At 50.4% G+C, this 19,714-nt stretch overlaps 1 protein-coding gene across 1 annotated transcript in view; it reads left to right on the top strand.

Moving 5' to 3' along the window:
- The window catches only part of PIK3R3 (phosphoinositide-3-kinase regulatory subunit 3), a 353,509-nt gene that overhangs the window by 133,238 nt on the left and 200,557 nt on the right, over positions 1-19,714 (top strand). The window contains exon 4 of the mRNA XM_032805016.2: positions 17,395-17,526. Coding sequence (XP_032660907.1) covers positions 17,395-17,526 — 132 coding nt within the window. The remainder of the gene's footprint in view (positions 1-17,394; positions 17,527-19,714) is intronic.

The following is a 19,714-nucleotide window of genomic DNA, read 5'->3' as shown; positions in this document are numbered from 1 at the left end:
GATCAGATCCAGTATCTCCCATACAGTCCATGCTGGAGCTTTTTTTGGATTTGGGACTGCATCGCCACCCGTGCTGATCAGCTCTCCACGCTGGGCAAACAGGAAATGCAATTCAAAAGTTCTCAGGGCTTTTCCTGTCTACCTGGCCAGTGCATCCGAGTTCAGATTGCTGTCTAGAGCGGTCACAATGGTGCACTGTGGGATATCGCCTGGAAGCCACACTAACCCTAATCCGACGATAGGCATACCGATTTCAGCGCTGTGGGATACCGTCAATTTGCGGCCACACTAACCCTAATCCGACATGGCAATACTGATTTCAACACTACTCCTCTCATTGGGGAGGAGTACAGAAACCGGTTTAAAGAGCCCTTTATATCGATATAAAGGGCCTCATTGTGTGGATGGGTGCAGGGTTAACGCTGATAAATTTGGTTTAAACGTGTAGTGTAGACCAGGCCTCAGACTCACTAGCATTTTATTAACAGTCCCGCTTCACATTCAGGTTCCATTTATTAATGGTTTATAATGAGTTAATCAAGGATGACTTGTCGTTATCAGCATGTTTCAGACCAGAGTAGTATGTAAGCAGCTCAGTGGCAGCTGCTATCGATGCTTATAACGCATAACAATTGGCCTGCCGGACTCCTTAACAATCGACGAACCAGTTATGAAACCCCTTTAACCGCTCTTTGTAAGCTATGCACCAGAGGGCCTTGATTACCAAACGGGACCTGTTTGCCTGGGAAAACGCCCCACTTTGGTGGGAGAATAAGTGGAGAGAGAGCTGGTGGATGGGTAATATCATCCCTCTGGAGCTGGTGGGCAGTGGGGACTGGTGCCTGGCCCCACAGAGTTCTCCTCCTCAGATCCATGGCAGATGTTGCACCAAATCAGTTGCACAGCTGCCCTCTCTCTAGGGAAAGCGAGTCACAGTCCCCTTGCTGGCAGTCGCATGGCAGGAAGGGCTTAGAGCTAAAGGACTGCGTAATAGGGAGGCCCTGCCTCTTTCCAAGGACAAGAGGTTTTTGGCCAGTCAGCCCTGTTCAGTTAACCCCTGGACAGGCTATGGGATCTAAAAGAAAGAGAGCTGAGCGGTGGAGAGCAGGAGGGGCGCCAGAAAGCAGGAGCCCCTGAGAGACCAGGGGAGACAGGCTGCAGCCAGGAGAGCTGGCTAGAGAGGGGAGGGCCGACTGAGGGCCAGGAGCTCAGCTGGGTAGAGGAATCATTTGATTCTGCATTTTGCTTGGCTGAAGCACAGTTCTATCTAAAGGACTCTGTTACCCCGGTAAGGGTTAAACACTTTAAGAAGCCTTGACTGGGAGGAGTGGGGGAGTCAAGCCACCACTATGGCAGTAATAGGTCAAAGGTGACCAAAAGGGAAATTGAGGCAGAGCTGCTGCAGTACCCCATTATGCCATGAGGGTGGATGTACCAAGACTGTGAGTGTTGTACGGATCACAGCAGGCTGAGACACTAGACTGGGACTCCGGAAATCGTGGGGGTAGGGTGTCATTCCTGGCTCTGCTACAGACTGCCCGGGTGACCTTGGGCAAGACACTTAGCCATTCTGTGCCTCGGTTTTCCCACTATAGAATGGGGATAACCGCTCTGCCCTGCCTCACAGGGGGGCTGCGAAGACAGACACGTTGAGACTGGGAGGAGTCTGAGGACAGCGTGCTTGTAAGGAGCTAAAATGCTAGCCATCAATTTCAGCTAAAGTGCATCCAGGTCGGAGAGCTGCCCTTTAAACCACCTCCTCTGGCACACATGGCAGTGCAAGTCACGTGGGAAGCATGTGGGATCCAGCGTGAAGACATGTGAGCTGCACCAGCTCCACATGTGAAGCCTTTGTGGGAAAAGGCTCTGGGATACACTCAGTGTACAGCTTGTGGGAGACCTGGTGGAGGCTGGAGCTTCGGACCCCGCAGAAGAGCAATGAACCGGTGGCTTTTATCCCCTTCGGATCCCAGCTGGGCTTTGAGAAGCTCCTCATGAGGGGGTTTCCAGATTGTGGGATTCCACCCTCAAAGGGCAGACCTTTGGGGTTTCTTTGTGGGGGCCACGCGTCCCCTAGCCCGTGTGTACTGTGGGAATGGGACTTGACTAGCTGAATGGCCTGGCAGGCGTGGCCTAGTGGCCTTAGTGGAAGCCAGAGGGGTACAGAATTCCTACACCATCTCTTGCACCGCCTCGCTCTGCAACCATGGACGCCCGAGTCTCCCAGTCCCTGAGCAACCAGAACGCCCAGGCCCAACTCAGTCTGCTCATGTCGGGGCTTCCTCGCTCTCCCTGCCTGTGAAATGGGGGCACCAGAGCTGCCTTAGCACCTGGGGGAGGCTGTGGCGATCCGGGGCTGCTGTCTGTAAATGGCCTCAAAGACGTAAAAGGCTGTTTGTGGGCCAATTGACTGGGGTGTTCCTATCCATCTTTGTAGTATCTAGGCACGGAGCACAGGGTTGTTACGTTACTGCTAAAGATGTTAGGCCAATGCCTTGCAACTATATCCTTTCCCTGAAGCCGATAGGAATGTGACCCCAAGAAAGGGCTGGGCGTGGCCCAGTGTGATTGAGCTGGAGTGATGGGAGGTGTACATAGCCGTGTATTAGAGAGAGGCCTGGAGAGGGTTCTGTGTCCCAGCTGCACTCAAAACTACAGATCAAAGACACTGATTGTCCTCTTAGGGTTGGTTATGTCTACACTGCACAGTTAACCTGGCTCCGACCTGGGTTTTAACCTTCACCTCCCCGTACCGTCCACACGCACACACTGACCTCTGAGCTGGGTTTGGAGGTTCTCTAAGCCCAGAATAGCTGGCTCTGCTGGAGGATGGGTTAGAGCCCCGGCTCTGCTTTAACTCGGGCTGGAAATTGCCCACTTTGCAGTGAGGACAAGCTAAATCACTCCAGTGCTGGAAGTCCTCCAGTGCCTTCCCACAATTCCCCCCAAGGACAGACACATTCTCCTACAGTTGCCTGGGTAGGAATCCTAGAGCGTCTCAGCCCAAGGTGCCATGGGACATGCCCCCCCCACACATGGGCGAGTGCAGAGAGAGTGAGGACACAGCAGAGCAGGAAGGGCTTTGCAGTAGAGGATGCTCACACCTGGGCTTGATTAACCCCAGTACTCAGATTAAGGGGCCACCCACCAGTGAGCATCTGCACTGCAATGGAGATCTGGGTTCACAGTCGCTGTGCCTGGGTCTTACAGGCATGCTGACATGCCCATTCTGCACTATGCAGACTTTCTGATGCAGCTCTGTGGCTTGAGTTATGTCAACACTGCAAAATGACAGGGCTTGACCCTGAGTCACAGTGAGACTCGGGTTTTGACCCATCCGTCCCAGCACGATCCCAGGATGTAGGTCCTGAGTGCCTGCTGTCCCAAGTCAGACTGACTTGTGGGTGGACGGAAAGGGGGCTGTGGGCTCAGACCGGAGTCAGGCTTAATGTGCAGTGTGGACGTCCCCTGGTACACTCATGAAAATGCTGTTGCTTTGCTGGTGGGAGGAGTCCTACTGAACAGTCCCCTTGGTGCTGAGGAAGTGAGGCCGCCCTATAGCTGGATTCAGTGAAGTAGCTTCACCCTGACCTCTATGAAGAGCAGGGACTCCGCAGGTTAACAGAGGAGCCTTTCAGTCTGTGTGCATGCACTAACCAACTTACCTGTTCCATTTAATTCAGGCAGCTGCTAAAGCAAACACCCTCCCCTAGAGTTTCTGTTCCCAGCATTGTCACATAGGACCCCCCCCCACCCCCCGCTGGAACCTGCTGAGGGGAAATACAGAAGCAAGATAAAGTTCCTTGTCGTTTATGACCTCTGACTCGCAAGCATTTGGGGGTAGAATGAGCCAGGTTTCCTTAGGAGCCTAAGCTATTTAGCAGTGCAAACGGGCATATCTTGTGCTAGCAGTGCTTCTGCCCAGCAATGCAGCGGGTGCATGGGCTGGGAGGAGAAGGCGGTGCGGGGCTAGAGCGAGTTCATACAGGTTTCCCATCAGAACCGGGGCCTGCCCATCTTTGCCTTCTTCTGCGGGGACAAGGATGACCAAGGCAGGAGCTGGTGCCCAGATTGTGTCACTGCTGAACCAGGTGTGCAGAGTGAATTAAATAGCCTGCCTAATGGATCTGTCCACTGTCTACTTCATCTACTGCCAAGTAGGAGACCGAGCCTACTGGAAAGACACCAACAATGAGTTCAGAAAGATCTGAAACTAACTGCAGTGTCAACGCTACTTAAATGTGGGAGACCTCAGTTGGTAGAAGAAGAATGCCTTAATACAGAGCTTGTGCACATGTTGTTTACTGAAGATTAACTTTTCTTTCTTCCTTAGTCAATCATTTATCTAGAAAGTAGATACCCATATCTTCAAGCTGCTGGTCATTTTCATTCAAAGGAGCCATCATGTATTGCCTTATCTCCATTGGCTGAGTGGCCAAAATAAATGCCATGAAACTGCTGGTACAGAGCATGGGAAGGGATCATAGAATCATAGAAGATTAGGGTTGGAAGAGACCTCAGGAGGTCATCTAGTCCAAAACCCCCTGCTCAAGGCAGGGCCAATCCCCAACTAAATCATCCCAGCCAGGGCTTTGTCAAGCTGGGCCTTAAAAACCTCTAAGGATGGAGATTCTACCACTTCCCTCGGTAACCCATTCCAGTGCTTCACCACCCTCCTAGTGAAGTAGTGTTTCCTAATATCCAACCTAGACCTTCCCCACTGCAACTTGAAACCATTGCTCCTTGTTCTGTCATCTGCCACCGCTGAGAGCAGCCTAACTCCATCCTCTTTGGAACCCACTTTCAGGTAGTTGAAGGCTGCTATCAAATCCCCCCTCACTCTTCTCTTCTGCAGACTAAATAATCCCAGTGCCCTCAGCCTCTCCTCCTAAGTCACGTGCCCCAGCCCCCTGATCATTTTTGTTGCCCTCTGCTGGACTTTCTCCAATTTGTCCACATCCCTTCTATAGTGGGGGTCCAAAACTGGATGCAATACTCCAGGTGTGGCCTCACCAGTGCTGAATAGAGGGGAATAATCACTTCCCTCGATCTTCTGGCAATGCTCCTACTAAATAATGCAGCCCAATATGCCGTTAGCCTTCTTGGAAACAAGGGCACACTGCTGACTCATATCCTGCTTCTCATCCACTGTAATCCTCAGGTCCTTTTCTGCAGAACTGCCGCTTAGTCAGTCGGTCCCCAGCCTGTAGCAGTGCATGGGATTCTTCCATCCTAATCGCAGGACTCTGCACTTGTCCTTGTTGAACCTCATCAGGTTTCTTTTGGTCCAATCCTCTAATTTGTCTAGGCCACTCTGGCCCCACCCCTACCCTCCAGCGTATCTACCTCTCCCCCAAGCTTAGTGTCATCTGCAAACTTCCTGAAGGTGCAATCCATCCCATCATCTACATCACTGATAAAGCTGTTGAACAAAACCAGCCCCAGGACTGACCCTTGGGGCACTGGAAAACTGTAACTGATCCTTGTGCTGAATTAAACTCCTACTTGCAACAACAACAGAAATAGCTCCTGTAGAGTGGGCAGTGCTGCATACAGACACCGTGACTGTACACACGCCCAGGGAGTAGAAGGACTAGAGCTGGCCATACTTTTTCAGACAAATAGTAAATTCACCAGAAAATGCAGTTGTGGGGCAACTGAAACTATTTGCCAACGTGTGTCGAATTCAGCAAATAGTTTCAGCCAGGGAAAAAGCAGGCAAAAATGCTGAAATGGTTCATTTTGACATTTTCGGAGTGATTTGTTTCAAAACGAAATTGTGTTTCAAACTGGCATTTTGGCTAGAAAATGGCATTTCAAATCAACCCAAGTGAATTTCTTGGGAGGGAAGGGACGTTGTGTCAGCAAGAAAAAATGGGGGAAAAGTCAGTTTTAGTTAGAAACAAAATAATTTTCAGATTTTTCAATTCATCCACCAAACCAAAATATCAATTATTTGCTCAGCTCTAATCTTCTATTCCCGGGATCTCCAATGCGGTGCCTGCAGGCACCAGGGTGCCTGTGAGGGCGTCTAAGTACACCCGCATACTGGCCGGCGGACAAGCATCCGCCGAAATGCTGCTGAATTTCGGCGGCGACACCACAGGATGACGCCACTTGCCACCGATAAGCAGCGTCATCCAAAGGCATCGCCACCGAAATGCCACTGAATTTTGGCAGCATTTCAGCAGATGCTTGTCCGCCACCACGGTCCTTCATCTGGCGCCCACCAGACAAAAAAGGTTGGGGACCACTATTCTATTCCATAAACTCAGGGCTCTCCCACTTGAATTTAAGGGTAATCTCCTCTAGCTGGCAGCAGTATTAAGACTTTTATCCTCCCTTCAGGCCTCCAGCAACCAGGGGGCGACATTATCTCAAGCACTGGAGCAGTGGCTACGTGTTCATTACCACTTCAGTCCAACAATGCTATGGGGGAGGGATCAAAGACAGACAGAGTAAAGATATAACACTCTTTCCATTCCACTAGTATCTCTGGAGGATGTTAGCAGTTAAAAAGTTAGACCTTTTTAAATCAGCAGGTGCAGATAACTTGCATTCAAGAGTTTTAAAAGAGCTGGCTGAGGAGCTTGCTGGACCATTGATGTTGATTTTCAATAAGTCTTGGAACACTGGGTTCCAGAAGACTGGGAGAAAGTTAATGTTGTGCCAATATTTAAAAGGGGTAAACGGGGTGACCTGGATAATTCTATGTCTGTCAGTCTGACATTGACCATGAGCAAGATAATGGAGCAACCGAAATGGGACTTGATCAATAGAGATTAAAGGAGGGTGATATCATTCATGCCAATCAAGATGGGTTTGTGTAAAGTAAATCCTGTCAAGCTAACTTGATATTTCTTTGATGAGATAAGTTTGGCTGATAAAGGAGTTGATGTAATATACTCGGACTTCTATAAAGCATTTGACTTGATACTGCGTTAAACAAGCACAAGGGACTCGGAGTGGCTCTCACAACAGCGCTATGCTTGGTACTGCACAAGGATATAAAATTAACCCGGCACACATTAAATGGATTAAAAACTGGCTATCTGATGGGTCTCCAACTGTAACTGTAAACTGGAAATCATCACTGAGTGGGTGTGTTTTTAGTGGAGTCCTGCAGGGATCCGAACTTAGCCCAACGCTCTTTCACATTTTTCTCAGTGACCTAGAAGAAAACATAAAACCATCACTGATAAAGTTTGCAGAGAAAACAAAAACTGGGGCGGTGGCAAATAATGAAGAGGACAGGTCACTGCTAAAGTGATCTGGGTCGCTTTCTTAGCTGGGCACGAGCAAACAATATGCATTGTAACATGGCTACATGTAAATGGTGACATCCAGAAACAAAGAACGTAGGCCATGCTTACAGAATGGGGGACTCTATCCTGGGAAACAGTGACACTGAAAAAGATTTGGGGGTCGTGGTGGATAATCAGCTGAACATGAGCTCTCAGTGCGACGCTGTGGCCAAAGGTGCTAATGCGATCCTTGGATGCATGAGCAAGGAATCGCAGCAGAGAGGTTATTTCACCTCTGTACTAGGCGTGGTGCAATCGCTGCTGAAATCCTGTGTCCAGTTCTGGTGTCCACAATTCAGGACAGATGTTGATAAATGGGAGAGGGGTCAGAGAAGGACCATGAGAATGGTTAAAGGACTGGAAAACCAACCTGCCTGACTGCGATAACTCAAGGAGCTCAGTGTAGTTAGCTTCACAAAGAGAACAGTAAGGACTTGTTCGCAATTTGCAAATACCTGCATAGGGAACAAATATTTAATGAGAGGCTCTTCACTCTAGCAGAGAAAGCTATCACTGGATCCAATGGCTGGAAGTTTAAGTGACACAAAATCAGACTGGAAATAAGGCGTAAATTTTAAACAGTGTGTGTAATTAGCCATTGGAGCAATTTACCAAGGGCTGTGGGGGATTCTCCACCACTGCCAATTTTTCAAGGAAGATTGGATGGTTCTCTAAAAGCTCTGCTCTAGGAGTTATTCTGGGACGTTCTTTGGCCTGTGTTATACAAGGGGTCGGACAAGCTGATCACAATGGTACCTGTGGCTTTGGAATCTGTGAATCTGTGCAAACACGAGCCCTCCCCTGTGTCCTCATTTGCTGCTGCTGGGAAATTAAAGAACTGTTTTGGTTTGGCTAGTCAAATCACAGGTAAAATGAGACCCTAGCCACTCTTGGTTCAGATGAGGTAGAGGAATTACTGTGACTGTGAGTTCAACTGAGAAAAGTCGAGCTCATGCACAAAATGACTGCCCAGAGGAGGAGGATAAATAATTGCCACCTATTATTCCAGCATCAGGAGACCTGGTCAAAATAGCTGCTCAGAGCCAAGGGAGGCATAATTGCTACCTAGTCCCAGTCTCGTGGAAAGACAAAGATCTATTCACTACAGGTGCCCTCCCCATCCCCCCACATGAAAGGGTTTAACTATACAGGGGATTTACAGGAATATAACAGGACTTGCTCTTCCATAAGAGAGCGAGTGAGTAGAGAGAAACTGGGAGTCAGTGGCTCTGCAGAGAATGTTTTCATCTAAATGGGCACAGGAGGAGGTTGTGACACCCAGTGGGCAGGGAGTTGGACTGGGAGTCAGGAGATCTGGCTTCTGTTCCTAGTTTTGCCACTGGCTGCTGGGTGTCCTTGAGCAAATCACTTTGCGAAAGTTGCCCTTCCTTTTGGCTGCCCCTGGCAAGCTCTTTGGGGAAGGGGCTGCCTCTCACCAGATGTGTCTGTAAAACGCCCAGCACCGCAGGGTGCCGGCTCTCAGGTGGACACCCCGGATATTAGTAAAGAGACTGGTCCTCCCCAGCCGCTTTCAGCACAGTGTCAGTTACACGGAGGCTGGAGGGTGAGTCCCAGCTGGGATAGACACATGCACAGTAGCTCCAATTGAGCTAGCACGCTAAAAACAGAAGTGTCACCATGGTGAGGCAGGCAGCAGGGCAGGTTAGCCCCCCGAGTAAATGCCTGGGGTCCTGGGTAGGGTGTACATGGGATGGGTAGCGCATCACGCTGCTTCTGTTTATAGCATGCTAGCTCGATCCAAGCGACATCCGCGTGAGATGGAAATTACACCTCTGCCTCGAGTAGAGGTGGACCCTACGACTCTGCAGGGCTCGGTGTGGCCATCAGCCGGATGGTTGGCACAGGTCTGTGTTGTTATGTGCTGGCTGACTCATCCCATGGGGAGAGGTACTTTACTATGGAAGAAGAACTCTGAGGACTTAAATCTCTCCCGGCCCCATCTGTGAGATGGGGAGAATAACACCTTGTCTGCCAGGGGCCTGGAATGGCTTATTTGTACAGTGCTTGGAGATCCTCAGCTCAAAAGGGGTTTACAAGCGCAGCATATTTTAAATGTTGATCTTTAATTGCCCCCTAGGAAGCGTTCGTGCTGCAACACAAAAAGATGCCACAGTAGTGTCTTAAGAAGGGCAGGGAGGAAAAACCCAGCAATTTCCTTGTCTCTCTCGCTTGCTCATTGGGTCTCGTGCCTCTGTCCTTTGGGGATGCACTAGGAGCTGAGAGTTAACAAGCTTTGCAACAAACCCTGGCCTCCTAGACAGCGTATGTTAAGATGGGTGACAAATGGCTCCTTTGTTCAGAGCTCTCATCAGAGAGTCCAGTCTCTGTCTTTAAACACCTCTGCCTAGCTTGTCTCCTGCCATGAAAACAGACAGTGACAAATGGCATTAGACCAAAGCAGAGCAATATGCCCATAATGGCTCGGAAAAGCCAGAGAGGTTCTCTTTGACTGCGTTTGCAGGTCTGCTCCCAGGTCTCTGGGTGTACGCAGAGCCCCACAGAACCGTTAACTGGTGTCGGTGTCCAGATTCAAACTTCAGGGGGCTCAGCGCCTGGGTTTTCATGATACAAATGTGGAATAGTTGGGAAGCAGGGGTCAAGGCCCAGAGTCAATGTTCCCCCAAGTTGTGATGTGCTCAGGGCTGGGCTCTTGGATGGCGTTTAGCACCTGAGTCCCCACTTGTATGGAACATCCAGTCCCCTGATTTGCAGGCACATGGGATGCTTCTCATACCCCCAAACAGAGCAGCGCGGGAACCGGAATGTCCATTTCACTGGAAGTTCCAACATTTTGATGTTTGTTTTTTGTCATGGAACAAAGTGTCAAATTTCAGACGTTTTCCGTGAAGTGAATTTGGGGGCTGGGGGGAAGTGAATTTGTGGGGGGAAGGGAAGTGAATTGGCGGGTGGGGAGAAGTGCCATTTCAGGTCATTCAAAACATTTTGTTTCAACTTTGTAAATTTTATATTATACTGTTGCTTCTTTTTGACCTGAGCAGCTAGTCAGAGTTCAGGCCCCTGGGGATGTTCCAGCTGGAAATAGAAACTGATGGTGGCTGGGATTTTCTTGGACGCAGTCTTGTTTATTTACAAGGCAGGACCAAAACTCTGTCTCTGAACACAGAAGGACCCATGAACAAAAGGAGCAATTTCTCAGCTAACATCTCCCATAGCTTTTTAGTCAACATCAGACCCAAAAATGCTCCCTGGCTTTTTCCAAGGTCACACTGCGCTTACCGGCTGCTGCTTCGCTTTCTTGCCTCTCCATCTCTCTGTTCTTATCTGTTCCCAGCTCTCTCTCTCTCTCTCTCTCTCACACACACACACACACTCACTCACTTTCTCTCTCTCTCTCTCTACCCAAAACAATGCTCAGCCGAAAGCTCCTGGATGGGTTCACCTACACCTTTTGTTTTAGATGGGGGCATATGCTGACAGTGATGTTAATGCATTCAACAAAGTGGGTATTCACCCACGAAAGCTCATGCTCCAATATGTCTGTTAATCTATAAAGTGCCACAGGACTCTTTGCTGCTTTTAATTAAAGGGTGAATTCACACCTATAAATCTCAATGTGATTTTAATTCAACTCATAACAAGGTTGTTCACAGCTTGTAACAATTTTATAAATGATAATAAATAAGAAAAATACATTGCCAAAGGAAAAATCATAGAATCATAGAAGATTAGGGTTGGAAGGGACCTCAGGAGATCATCTAGTCCCACCCCCTGCTCAAAGCAGGACAATCCCCAACTAAATCATCCCAGCCAGGGCTGACCTTGAAAACCTCTCAGGGAGGAGATTCCACCACATCCCTAGGTAACCCATTCCAGTGCTTCACCACCCTCCCAGTGAAATAGTGTTTCCTAATATCCAACCTAAACCTCCCCCACTGCAACTTGAGCCCATTGCTCCTTGTTCTGTCATCTGTCACCACTGAGAACAGCCGAGCTCCGTCCTCTTTGGAAGCCCCCTTCAGGTAGTTGAAGGCTGCTATCAAATCCCCCCCCTCACTCTGTCTAGAAGAGCAGCAGAAAGAGCTGGGAAGGCCCAGAGAAGTCAGGTACAGATGTCCTGGGGAGAAACTGGGTTTTATACGCTGGCTCCAGCCCAAGTGCAAATACCCGTCACCAGTGGTGCCCCAAACAGTTACCACCATCCAGTGCATCCAGTTAATAACACATGCAGAGTTTCTGCTTGCAGATCTGTGCACTAAGAAGGCAACAGAAGCACTGCTAAGGGTTATTACCATGGCATTTGTAGCTGGTACATTTCCATTTCTTCCAATCATCATAATCCTAGGGAAAATCAGCGTGATATGCCGCAGCCTTTTGCTTCTGGGAATGCAGCACAGACCCAGCATATGCCTTGCTCTGTGTCACACTTGGCCAAGGCAGGCTGCTGCCCCAGGCTGACTTCGTTACGAGTCTGTTTTCTCACGGGCCTAGCCACTGGGTTTGAACCTGCTGTTCCCCCAGGGGAGTCGCTCCGAGGTTCACGGTCAGGCTTGTGGTCAGCACTGACTATGAGGTAGTGTCTCCAATTGCTGGGTTAGAGGTTTCACTTCTGGCATTGTTCAGCGTGGTTTTCTGTCTGGTCACGGAGTCAAGCGAGAAATGAAGGCCTCTTTTGTCTCCTGTAAATAAGGGACCAACCAGGGTTTTCTTTCAAGTGCCAGACAGTGGCCCTGTATAGAAGAAGCCAGTACGGGGCACTCGCACCACTGACCAAAACGTGACCTGGAGCCGAGACCAAAACTTTGTCGAGGCTCAGTGAAAGTGGCGGTCACCTCTCCCCATTGTGTGAGGTGAAGATTGAAGGACTAGAGCTGCAGATGGCTGAGTCGGCTGCCTGGCGTCCTGAGGGCCAGGAAAACACCAGCTACAGAGGATTAGTGTTTGCAATGGAACTGAAGTCCCAGGCCCAGCCAGTGAGCAGCCTGGAGGACTGGATCTCACTACCCCTCTTGGAGAATGAACAGCAGGCCAAGCTGTGGGTTTGACTCCGGCGGCACAAGAGGCCCAGGGGAGCTCCTGACTCTAGTTAGGGGCCAGTTTATGGATATTTCCAGCTGGGGTTCCTTGGTCTTTGTGGTAACCCCCTCTTGTGAGTCTTTCGAGCTCCGCTCATTTCTGTATTTTCCTGCTCACATCTGAACATAACCCTCTCCCATCGCAACTGCCCTTAATCTTTGTATCTGCCCCTGGAAAGCCTCTGAAGAGAGGTCCAGAAAGAGGAACTGCCAGGAGCGGCAGAAGGTCCCTAAAAGTGTATGTGGGGCTGGCCCCCTGACCACCCCCGGCCCCATTTCAGTACCTCTGTGATTTGTAGCCCCAGGGCTCGATTGACACTGGTTTGACATCCCCTCAGCTCCACTGAGCTCAGCAGAGTCACTCCTGATTTGCATCAGGCTACGTGAAGCAGAGTCAGGCCCTAATGCTTAAACAAGGGTCCTTTGATGTAAGGGGATAATCACAACTACTTAGCTCTCTACTGAGCGAGCCATCCCCGGTGTGCCTTGTGTTGGGCTCTCCGGGCAGGAGTTAAAGCTCTCCCCAGTGGATTTACTGCCATATTTTCAGGCCAGGTTTTAGACAGACAAATTGACACCCAAGCAATGAGTCCTGTGGCATGTTAAGTTTCCTGCACGAACAATTTTTGTGTCGTCCCCCCCTCACACACACACACACCCCATCGCGAGTCTTTGTCGCACAATGGGGCCTTGGCAGGTTCAGAGGTACAAGTGGCCCCTCTACCAGCCTGTACACGAGTCTGGTAGCTCCCAAGAGCTGCAGAGGCCGGTGACGGCTGTGTCCGGGGAAAACTGGCATTCTTTACTAGTGTAACCGCAACCCCATGCTCGGCACTACCCGATCGTTACAGTCTCTGCCATAAATCTCAGCTAGGAATTGGAGGAGCTGGGGTTGCATCAGGAAGCCCCTTTTGGAGTATAATTTGGTGGTGGTTTATTGACGTCTAGTGAGCATCATGGAACAAGAAGGGTGGAGATTGGGTGAACTCTAAGGGGGACATTCTGTGCGGGGACAGGAGACGGGAGTAGGGGAAGGACACAAATGGACACTGGAGGTGGGGGTGTTGGCAGAGCGGTGGTAGCGGGCAGCAGGAGCTTTGTCTGGTGTGATCCTGGGGGCAGGGTAAGCTTTGTTGTGTGGATTGTGCCGGAGTTGTGTCTCTTGTGCAGAGCACGGTGCTCATTTCCAGGTTAGTTCCTTGTCTACACTCGCACGGCTTTGCTGGTAGAGTCACACCAGTGTAGTTACACCAGCAAACCCTCCTAGTGGAGACGCAGTTTGTACCAGCAAGAGAGTTCCCTTGTCATTATAGCTGATAGCATTTCCCCAGACAAAATAAGCTACACCCTCAAACGGTCTTTGTCTGGTAGAACTGCACCTACACTAGAGATCTGGCAAGCATGGCTGCCAGCTAGGATGGTGGGGTAGCTATGGCATAGACCAGCATCATGCCATATATCTGTGGATGGCTCTCCTGCGAATACAGCAAAGGCCTTTGTCAAGGATGATGGGGGAAAGTCAAGGGCACTGCACCCACTGCATACCCCTAGGAGCACAGCACACCACAGCAGCTGGCTTTCTGCTGGGACCCTCAGGAGAATCCTTATTCACAGTGGAATCACCAGCATCAAAGGGTTTCAGCCAGAGCTTGCCTTTACTCACGCGGCCATGCACGAAGTGAGAAACGTGCTGTGACTTTTATCCAAAATGGTCAAGTGTTTCCAGTTGTCCTTATCTGCTATAACTCAGGGTAGGCTGATGGGACAAAGGGAGTGTACTTCAGTGGTTAGAGCAGAGGACTTGGAGACAGGACTCCTATGGTTCCTTTCTTGGTCTGTGAACTTGGGTCAAGTTGCTTTAACTGCTCTGGGCCTCAGTTTCCCCACCGGCAAAACCGAGGCTTTTGGCCAAAGAGCGCACAGCGGAGACAAAATCACCGTTCGGTGTAAGCGAGTTATTGGTGCAAAGACTCACCGGGATGGGCCCAGTGCATCCTGTGCGTCAGTCTGTGGGGCTGAACGGAGTCCCGCTAGCAGTAAATGTTCCCTGGTAACACGGCACATTCCAAATATCTGCTGGGTGTTTTCCCTGGGAGACCTCAAAACACAGAAATGCTCGTCCCAGCGCCTGGGATATGGTGTCCGTGCTGACACTTAACCCAGCGAATTAGCAGAGGCCTCAGTCTGTGGTGCTAATAATTACCAGGAGTTATTAATACCTCCCAGGCTCACAATCACCGCTGATCTTTCCCAGTCACCTTGGCCCGCACTCATGTAAACAGCTGTCACGATGGCCCCGCCAGCCGGGCCTCTGGCACGCAGTGTGTTGGAGAGAGTGTCTGAGCAACTGCAGGTTTCTAAGCAGCTGGATGACATGGTGACCCAGGTCTGAACGCAAAAGCCAGCCCCAAGCCACGGGGGAGAGGGGCCATGGCAGCCATCCAGGGACTCGTGCAAAGGAGTTCCAGGCTGGGAAGGGAGCGAAGCTTCCCAGGCAGCCAGTCAGCAGGACGGGCTGCTCTCTTTTAGGGATGGCTCTTGCACATGTTGGGAGATGCAGCGGAGCGTTGCTGCGATTGATCCTGCTAGGATGCCCATGGAGCTAGAATGAAACGTGTCTGTCCCCAGCTGGACTGGACGGAGCCCTCCCCCAGCCGGCAGCCCCTGCAGCATGAGGCTCGCTTTGATGCGAGATTTTGGCTAGTGGACCCAAGCAGTTCTGTAGCCTCTGGCTCCGTCCACCGCCTTTGCAAAGTAGTTCAGAGACGGCCCAGGAAGCAGAATCCTCTCTGCACAGACATCACTCCCGCTCTGCTGCCACCGAGGACTGCTACGGCCCCTGGTCGAAGGCTTTCTGAGCCGTTCCGCTGGCTGCTAAGCCTGCCCCAGAGCACTTTGGACTGTGATCCAGTTTGGTCCCTGAGCAGGGCCGGGGCTGGCCAGCAGAACCAGTGGGGAAAATGTCAACAAACGCGGTTCGGTCAAACCTGAAACCGATCAGGACGTTGCATCGATTTCAGTGACATTTCAATTCGGATAAAAACTGGGGAAAGGAGCATTCAGACAGGGTCCAAACAGGCCGGTTCAGCACTGTCCGAATGAACCATTTGGATGTCTCGGTTTGAAACGATTCTTGGTTCTGTTTTTGCTGTATGACATACGATGAAAAGCCAAAAAGCCACATCAGCACACGGCATTTTATTTATTTATTTATTTATTATTTGTTTTAGTCAAAACAGAACAGTTTGATTAACCCGATTTTCACCCTGTGATAGACCCAGGCCAGCTGGGAACAGCAGAGTAGTAGAAGGGAGATATACTGGCCACTGGCTGAGCAGTTTTCTGTTCCCTGAGTGACCAGAACAGGGGCTACTCCAGGCTAATGAGAACACCTGACTCCAATGAACCTGCTAAGAGTCAGGTGAGGCTGTTAAGCAGCTGACTCTAATTAAGGCCCCCCTGATGCTATAAAAGGGCTCACTCCAGTCAGGTCAAAGGGAGCAGGGAGCCAGGGGAGAGGAAGTGCGTGTGAGGAGCTGGGAGCAAGAAGCGTGCAAGAAGCTGAGTGAGTAGGCATAGTGCTGGAGGACTAAGGAGTACAAGTGTTATCAGACACCAGGAGGAAGGTCCTGTGGTGAGGATAAAGAAGGTGTTTGGAGGAGGCCATGGGGAAGTAGCCCAGGGAGTTGTAGCTGTCACACAGCTGTACCAGGAGGCACTCTAGACAGCTGCAATCCACAGGGCCCTGGGCTGGAACCCAGAGTAGAGAGTGAGCCCGGGTTCCCCCCAAACCTCCCAACTCCTGATCAAACACAGGAGGAATTGACCTGCACTGTGGCTTCTACCAGAGGGGAAGGTCTCTGGGCTGTTTCCTGACCCACAGGGTGAATCTGTGAGGCGAGCAAGGTAGAGGAGGAACTTTGTCACACTCTTCCTCCAGCAAGCTCCCCTGGCCAGAGCTTGGCTGAGAGACCTCAAAGGAAAACCCACAATGCAGGAGTTCTTGGGATTTATTTTTCGGTTGCTCTTTCCTCAGAACAAGCGGTGAAGCAATGTCCCTGCATAGCGCTGCTGTGAGGGCCACTCTGAGTCCCTTGTGCTTGTTAAAGAGCCTGTCGGACTTGTCCCAGCACTGACACTAGCATCCCAGACAAATTCCGTTCACTTTGTGCATTTATACACTGCCGTGCCCAGCTCCAGAGGCAGCTGCATTTCAGTGATTCCTGCGTGTGTCATTTGTAAAGTGATTTGGGAGGATGTCTCTGTTATTAAAGCCCAATGCACAAATCAATCCAAACTTCTGAGCCATTCAATTCAAAACTCAATTTCAGCGTGTAACACCCTGATGGTAATTGAGCAGCTCCTCTTCTTTTCAAAGGGGCATGTTTGAGGACACAGGAAAAATAATTGGATGGCCCATGGTTCGTGATGTGCTTGTCTCTTTTAATTGCCAGTGTTTATTTTAAGCAGGTTATGGGCTTCTCTCTGAGGAGGACGAATCGGCTTTCGTTGATGATGTTTTGTTTTGCTTTGAATAGTTTTCCATTAATTACATCATATTGAAAACTGGCCTTCTCCTTCAGAGGATTGTTGTGGGCCCATTCCCCATTACGCCAGGTGCTGTACAGATATACAGCATGAGAGCATCCCGGCCTCAAAGAGCTTTCAGTCTAAACAGGCCAGGCATAAGGGGGGAAAGGCTAGGCTCATCCAAGTCAGTGGGAGTTTTGCCATTGACAGTGGGACAGGATTTCCCCCAACAGGTGGATGAGACAAAGAAGGGCTTGGCAGGGACGGGGTAGGATGGGGTAGCAAAAAAAAATAGGCTGCTTTAGCCCAGGCCAGCCATGAGCACCATTGTTGTCTCCAGTGATTGCCATGCGTGTCTCAGCCATGAGGATTGGTCTGTTTCAGCCTCGGTGCGTGATCCCTCCAGACCTCAAAGGGGTTTTGCTCTGGGGCAGACATTCCCCCCGACCAGCTCGTCTGTATCTTTGGCCTATGGGAGTGACATTCTTCCTCCGCTCCCCTTCCAGATGCAGCAGCTGTAGACACGGACCCATTTGATGGGCAGACGTTGGCCGAGGCACTGAAGTGGTACCTCCACGAGCTCCCATGCCCTGTGATCCACCCGGCAATCTACAGCGAATTAGTCTACACTGCTCAAGGTAATCACCCCATTTGCTTTGCCTGGTTGCTTTATGGGTGGTGAGATTCTTCAAGCTTCATCATGGGAAGGCTTGGTAAAGGGGTCATCACTGTGTCTTGTAAGCAGTTGCTGGTGCAACTGAATAGAACTCGGTCTAGAGTGACTGGTGGGGTCCACATCTGGATCTAGACTGGGCTTATGTTGAAGGGCTGGAGTTCAGGCGCGTGGTTAAGCCAGGGCTAGGGCCGCTTAGACAGCATAAGACATCCTCTAGATTCTCTAGTGGTGTGTGGATTTCAGGCAAGCGTGGGGGAAACCTCATGAGATCACTTGTCCCCGTGAGATTTCCACTATCCTCTGCTGCAGCTAATATTGGTCCCTCTGCTTTAGGATCCACCCCGATACAGAAGAGTTAAGAACATAAGAATGGCCCTACTGGGTCAGACCAAAGGTCCATCTTGCCCAGTATCCTGTCTTCTGACGGTGGCCAATGCCAGGTGCCCCAAAGGGAATGAACTGAACAGGGAATCATCAAGTGATCCATCCCCTGTCGCTCATTCTCAGCTTCTGGCAAACAGAGTTTAGGGTCACCATCCCTGCCCATCTTGGCTAATAGCTATTGATGGACCTATCCTCTATGAACTTATCTAGTTCTTTTTTGAACTCTGTTATGGTCTTGGCCCTTACAACATCCTCTGGCAAGGAGTTCCACAGGTTGGCTGTGCGTTGTGTGAAGAAATACTTCCTTTTATTTGTTTTAAAGTTAGGGGTGGGCTTGGATCTGGAGGTTCCCTGAAATGTATAGCAGATTCCACCCATGTAGAAGGGGCAGCAGTGCGTCTCCAGGTAATGGTCTTCAAGGGAAATTTCCTTCATGGGATTCCTTCTCTCTTTCTACACTTGAGAAAAACACAGTGATGTATTTTAATGACCCCAGGAGGTTGGGATAAAGGCTTAATGTCTCCTCCCAAACACAGCAGCACCCCCTCCCATCCCACTAGGATAATGGATCAGGAAAGATGCCCCTCACTGAATCACCCTTACTTCTACCTTGTGGGCATTTCACAGTTCATTAGAGGTCTCCCCCTAAAGAGCCTAATAAACCCAGCGGGTTGAAGTCAATCTTGCTTAGCATGTGGTAGGTGACACGGATCTGGGATGAAGTGCCGTATAGGGTAGGCTGCATTGCAAGGGTTTCTGTACCAGTAAATTCTCCCCACGTAATCCATCCTCAGCAGTAGAGTTTAGAGGCCCCATCTGAGATGGGGTCCCCCTTGGGCTAAGCACTCTACGTACACAGAGGACATGGTAGACTGTCCCTGCCCTGGAGAGGTTACAATCTAAAGAGACGAGACAGACAAATGGCGACCAAAAGGGAGTAGCTTTATCCCCATTCCAAAGGAAGTTCAGAGAAATTAAGTGACTGGCCCAGGGTCACCCTGGAAAAGCAAGGAAGTGAACCCAGACCACTCGACTCCTATTTCTTTTCCCGTTCCCACTTACTGCTTTAGAGCTCTGGCTGCTCCAGTTTACTTGAGCCGTGGCTTCCTCTTAGCCAACACTCTGAAGAAGCTGAATCTCAGAACGAGCAGAACACGTTGCTTCCCCCGTCCTCCCTCCCTAACAGGGATCATCAGGCTTTGTCCCTGTCTCCCAGTCCTTAATAATCTCTTCAAGCGGCTATTCATAATGATCCAACTGCCGGGGATGGATGGAGCACATGGAAACCCCCACCCCAAGTGTTCGATCAAGGTCAAGAAATCGATCGCCATTAAAAGCGACGTCCCCGCCGCCCCTCCCTGCCTCATCCATCATTTGTCACGCCGCCGGCGACCTCTCGACCCCTGGCATGGAAGAGTCTTTAGGAAAAGCACTGACCTCCCCAGAGCCCATTGTCCCTGCTGTGTCCATCACTGGGATGACATCGGGAGATAGACGCAACCGGCAGGGGCCTGCTAGTAAAACATTAAAAAGCCACGGACAGCCCTTCACCAGATGCAGCATCGGTTTCTCTTTAGAGTCGTTCTTCAGGGCGGATGCCCTTCCTTATTGCTGCCAGTCTGTGAAAGGGCAGAGACTCGAAGCCCAGTGCAAAGGCACTCCTTGCTCTTGACCTCGCTGTTTAGTTACAGGTATCGCTGAGATTTAGAGGTAATAACGGGCCAAATCCACCCCTGCTGTCTGTGGAGTTAACCCAGGGATGACTG

Source organism: Chelonoidis abingdonii, chromosome 7 (genome assembly GCF_003597395.2).
Source record: "Chelonoidis abingdonii isolate Lonesome George chromosome 7, CheloAbing_2.0, whole genome shotgun sequence".
In the NCBI taxonomy this organism is placed as follows: domain Eukaryota; kingdom Metazoa; phylum Chordata; order Testudines; family Testudinidae; genus Chelonoidis; species Chelonoidis abingdonii.
The sequence above is the reverse complement of the archived record's forward strand: the minus strand, read 5'-3'. Positions and strand labels throughout refer to the sequence as shown.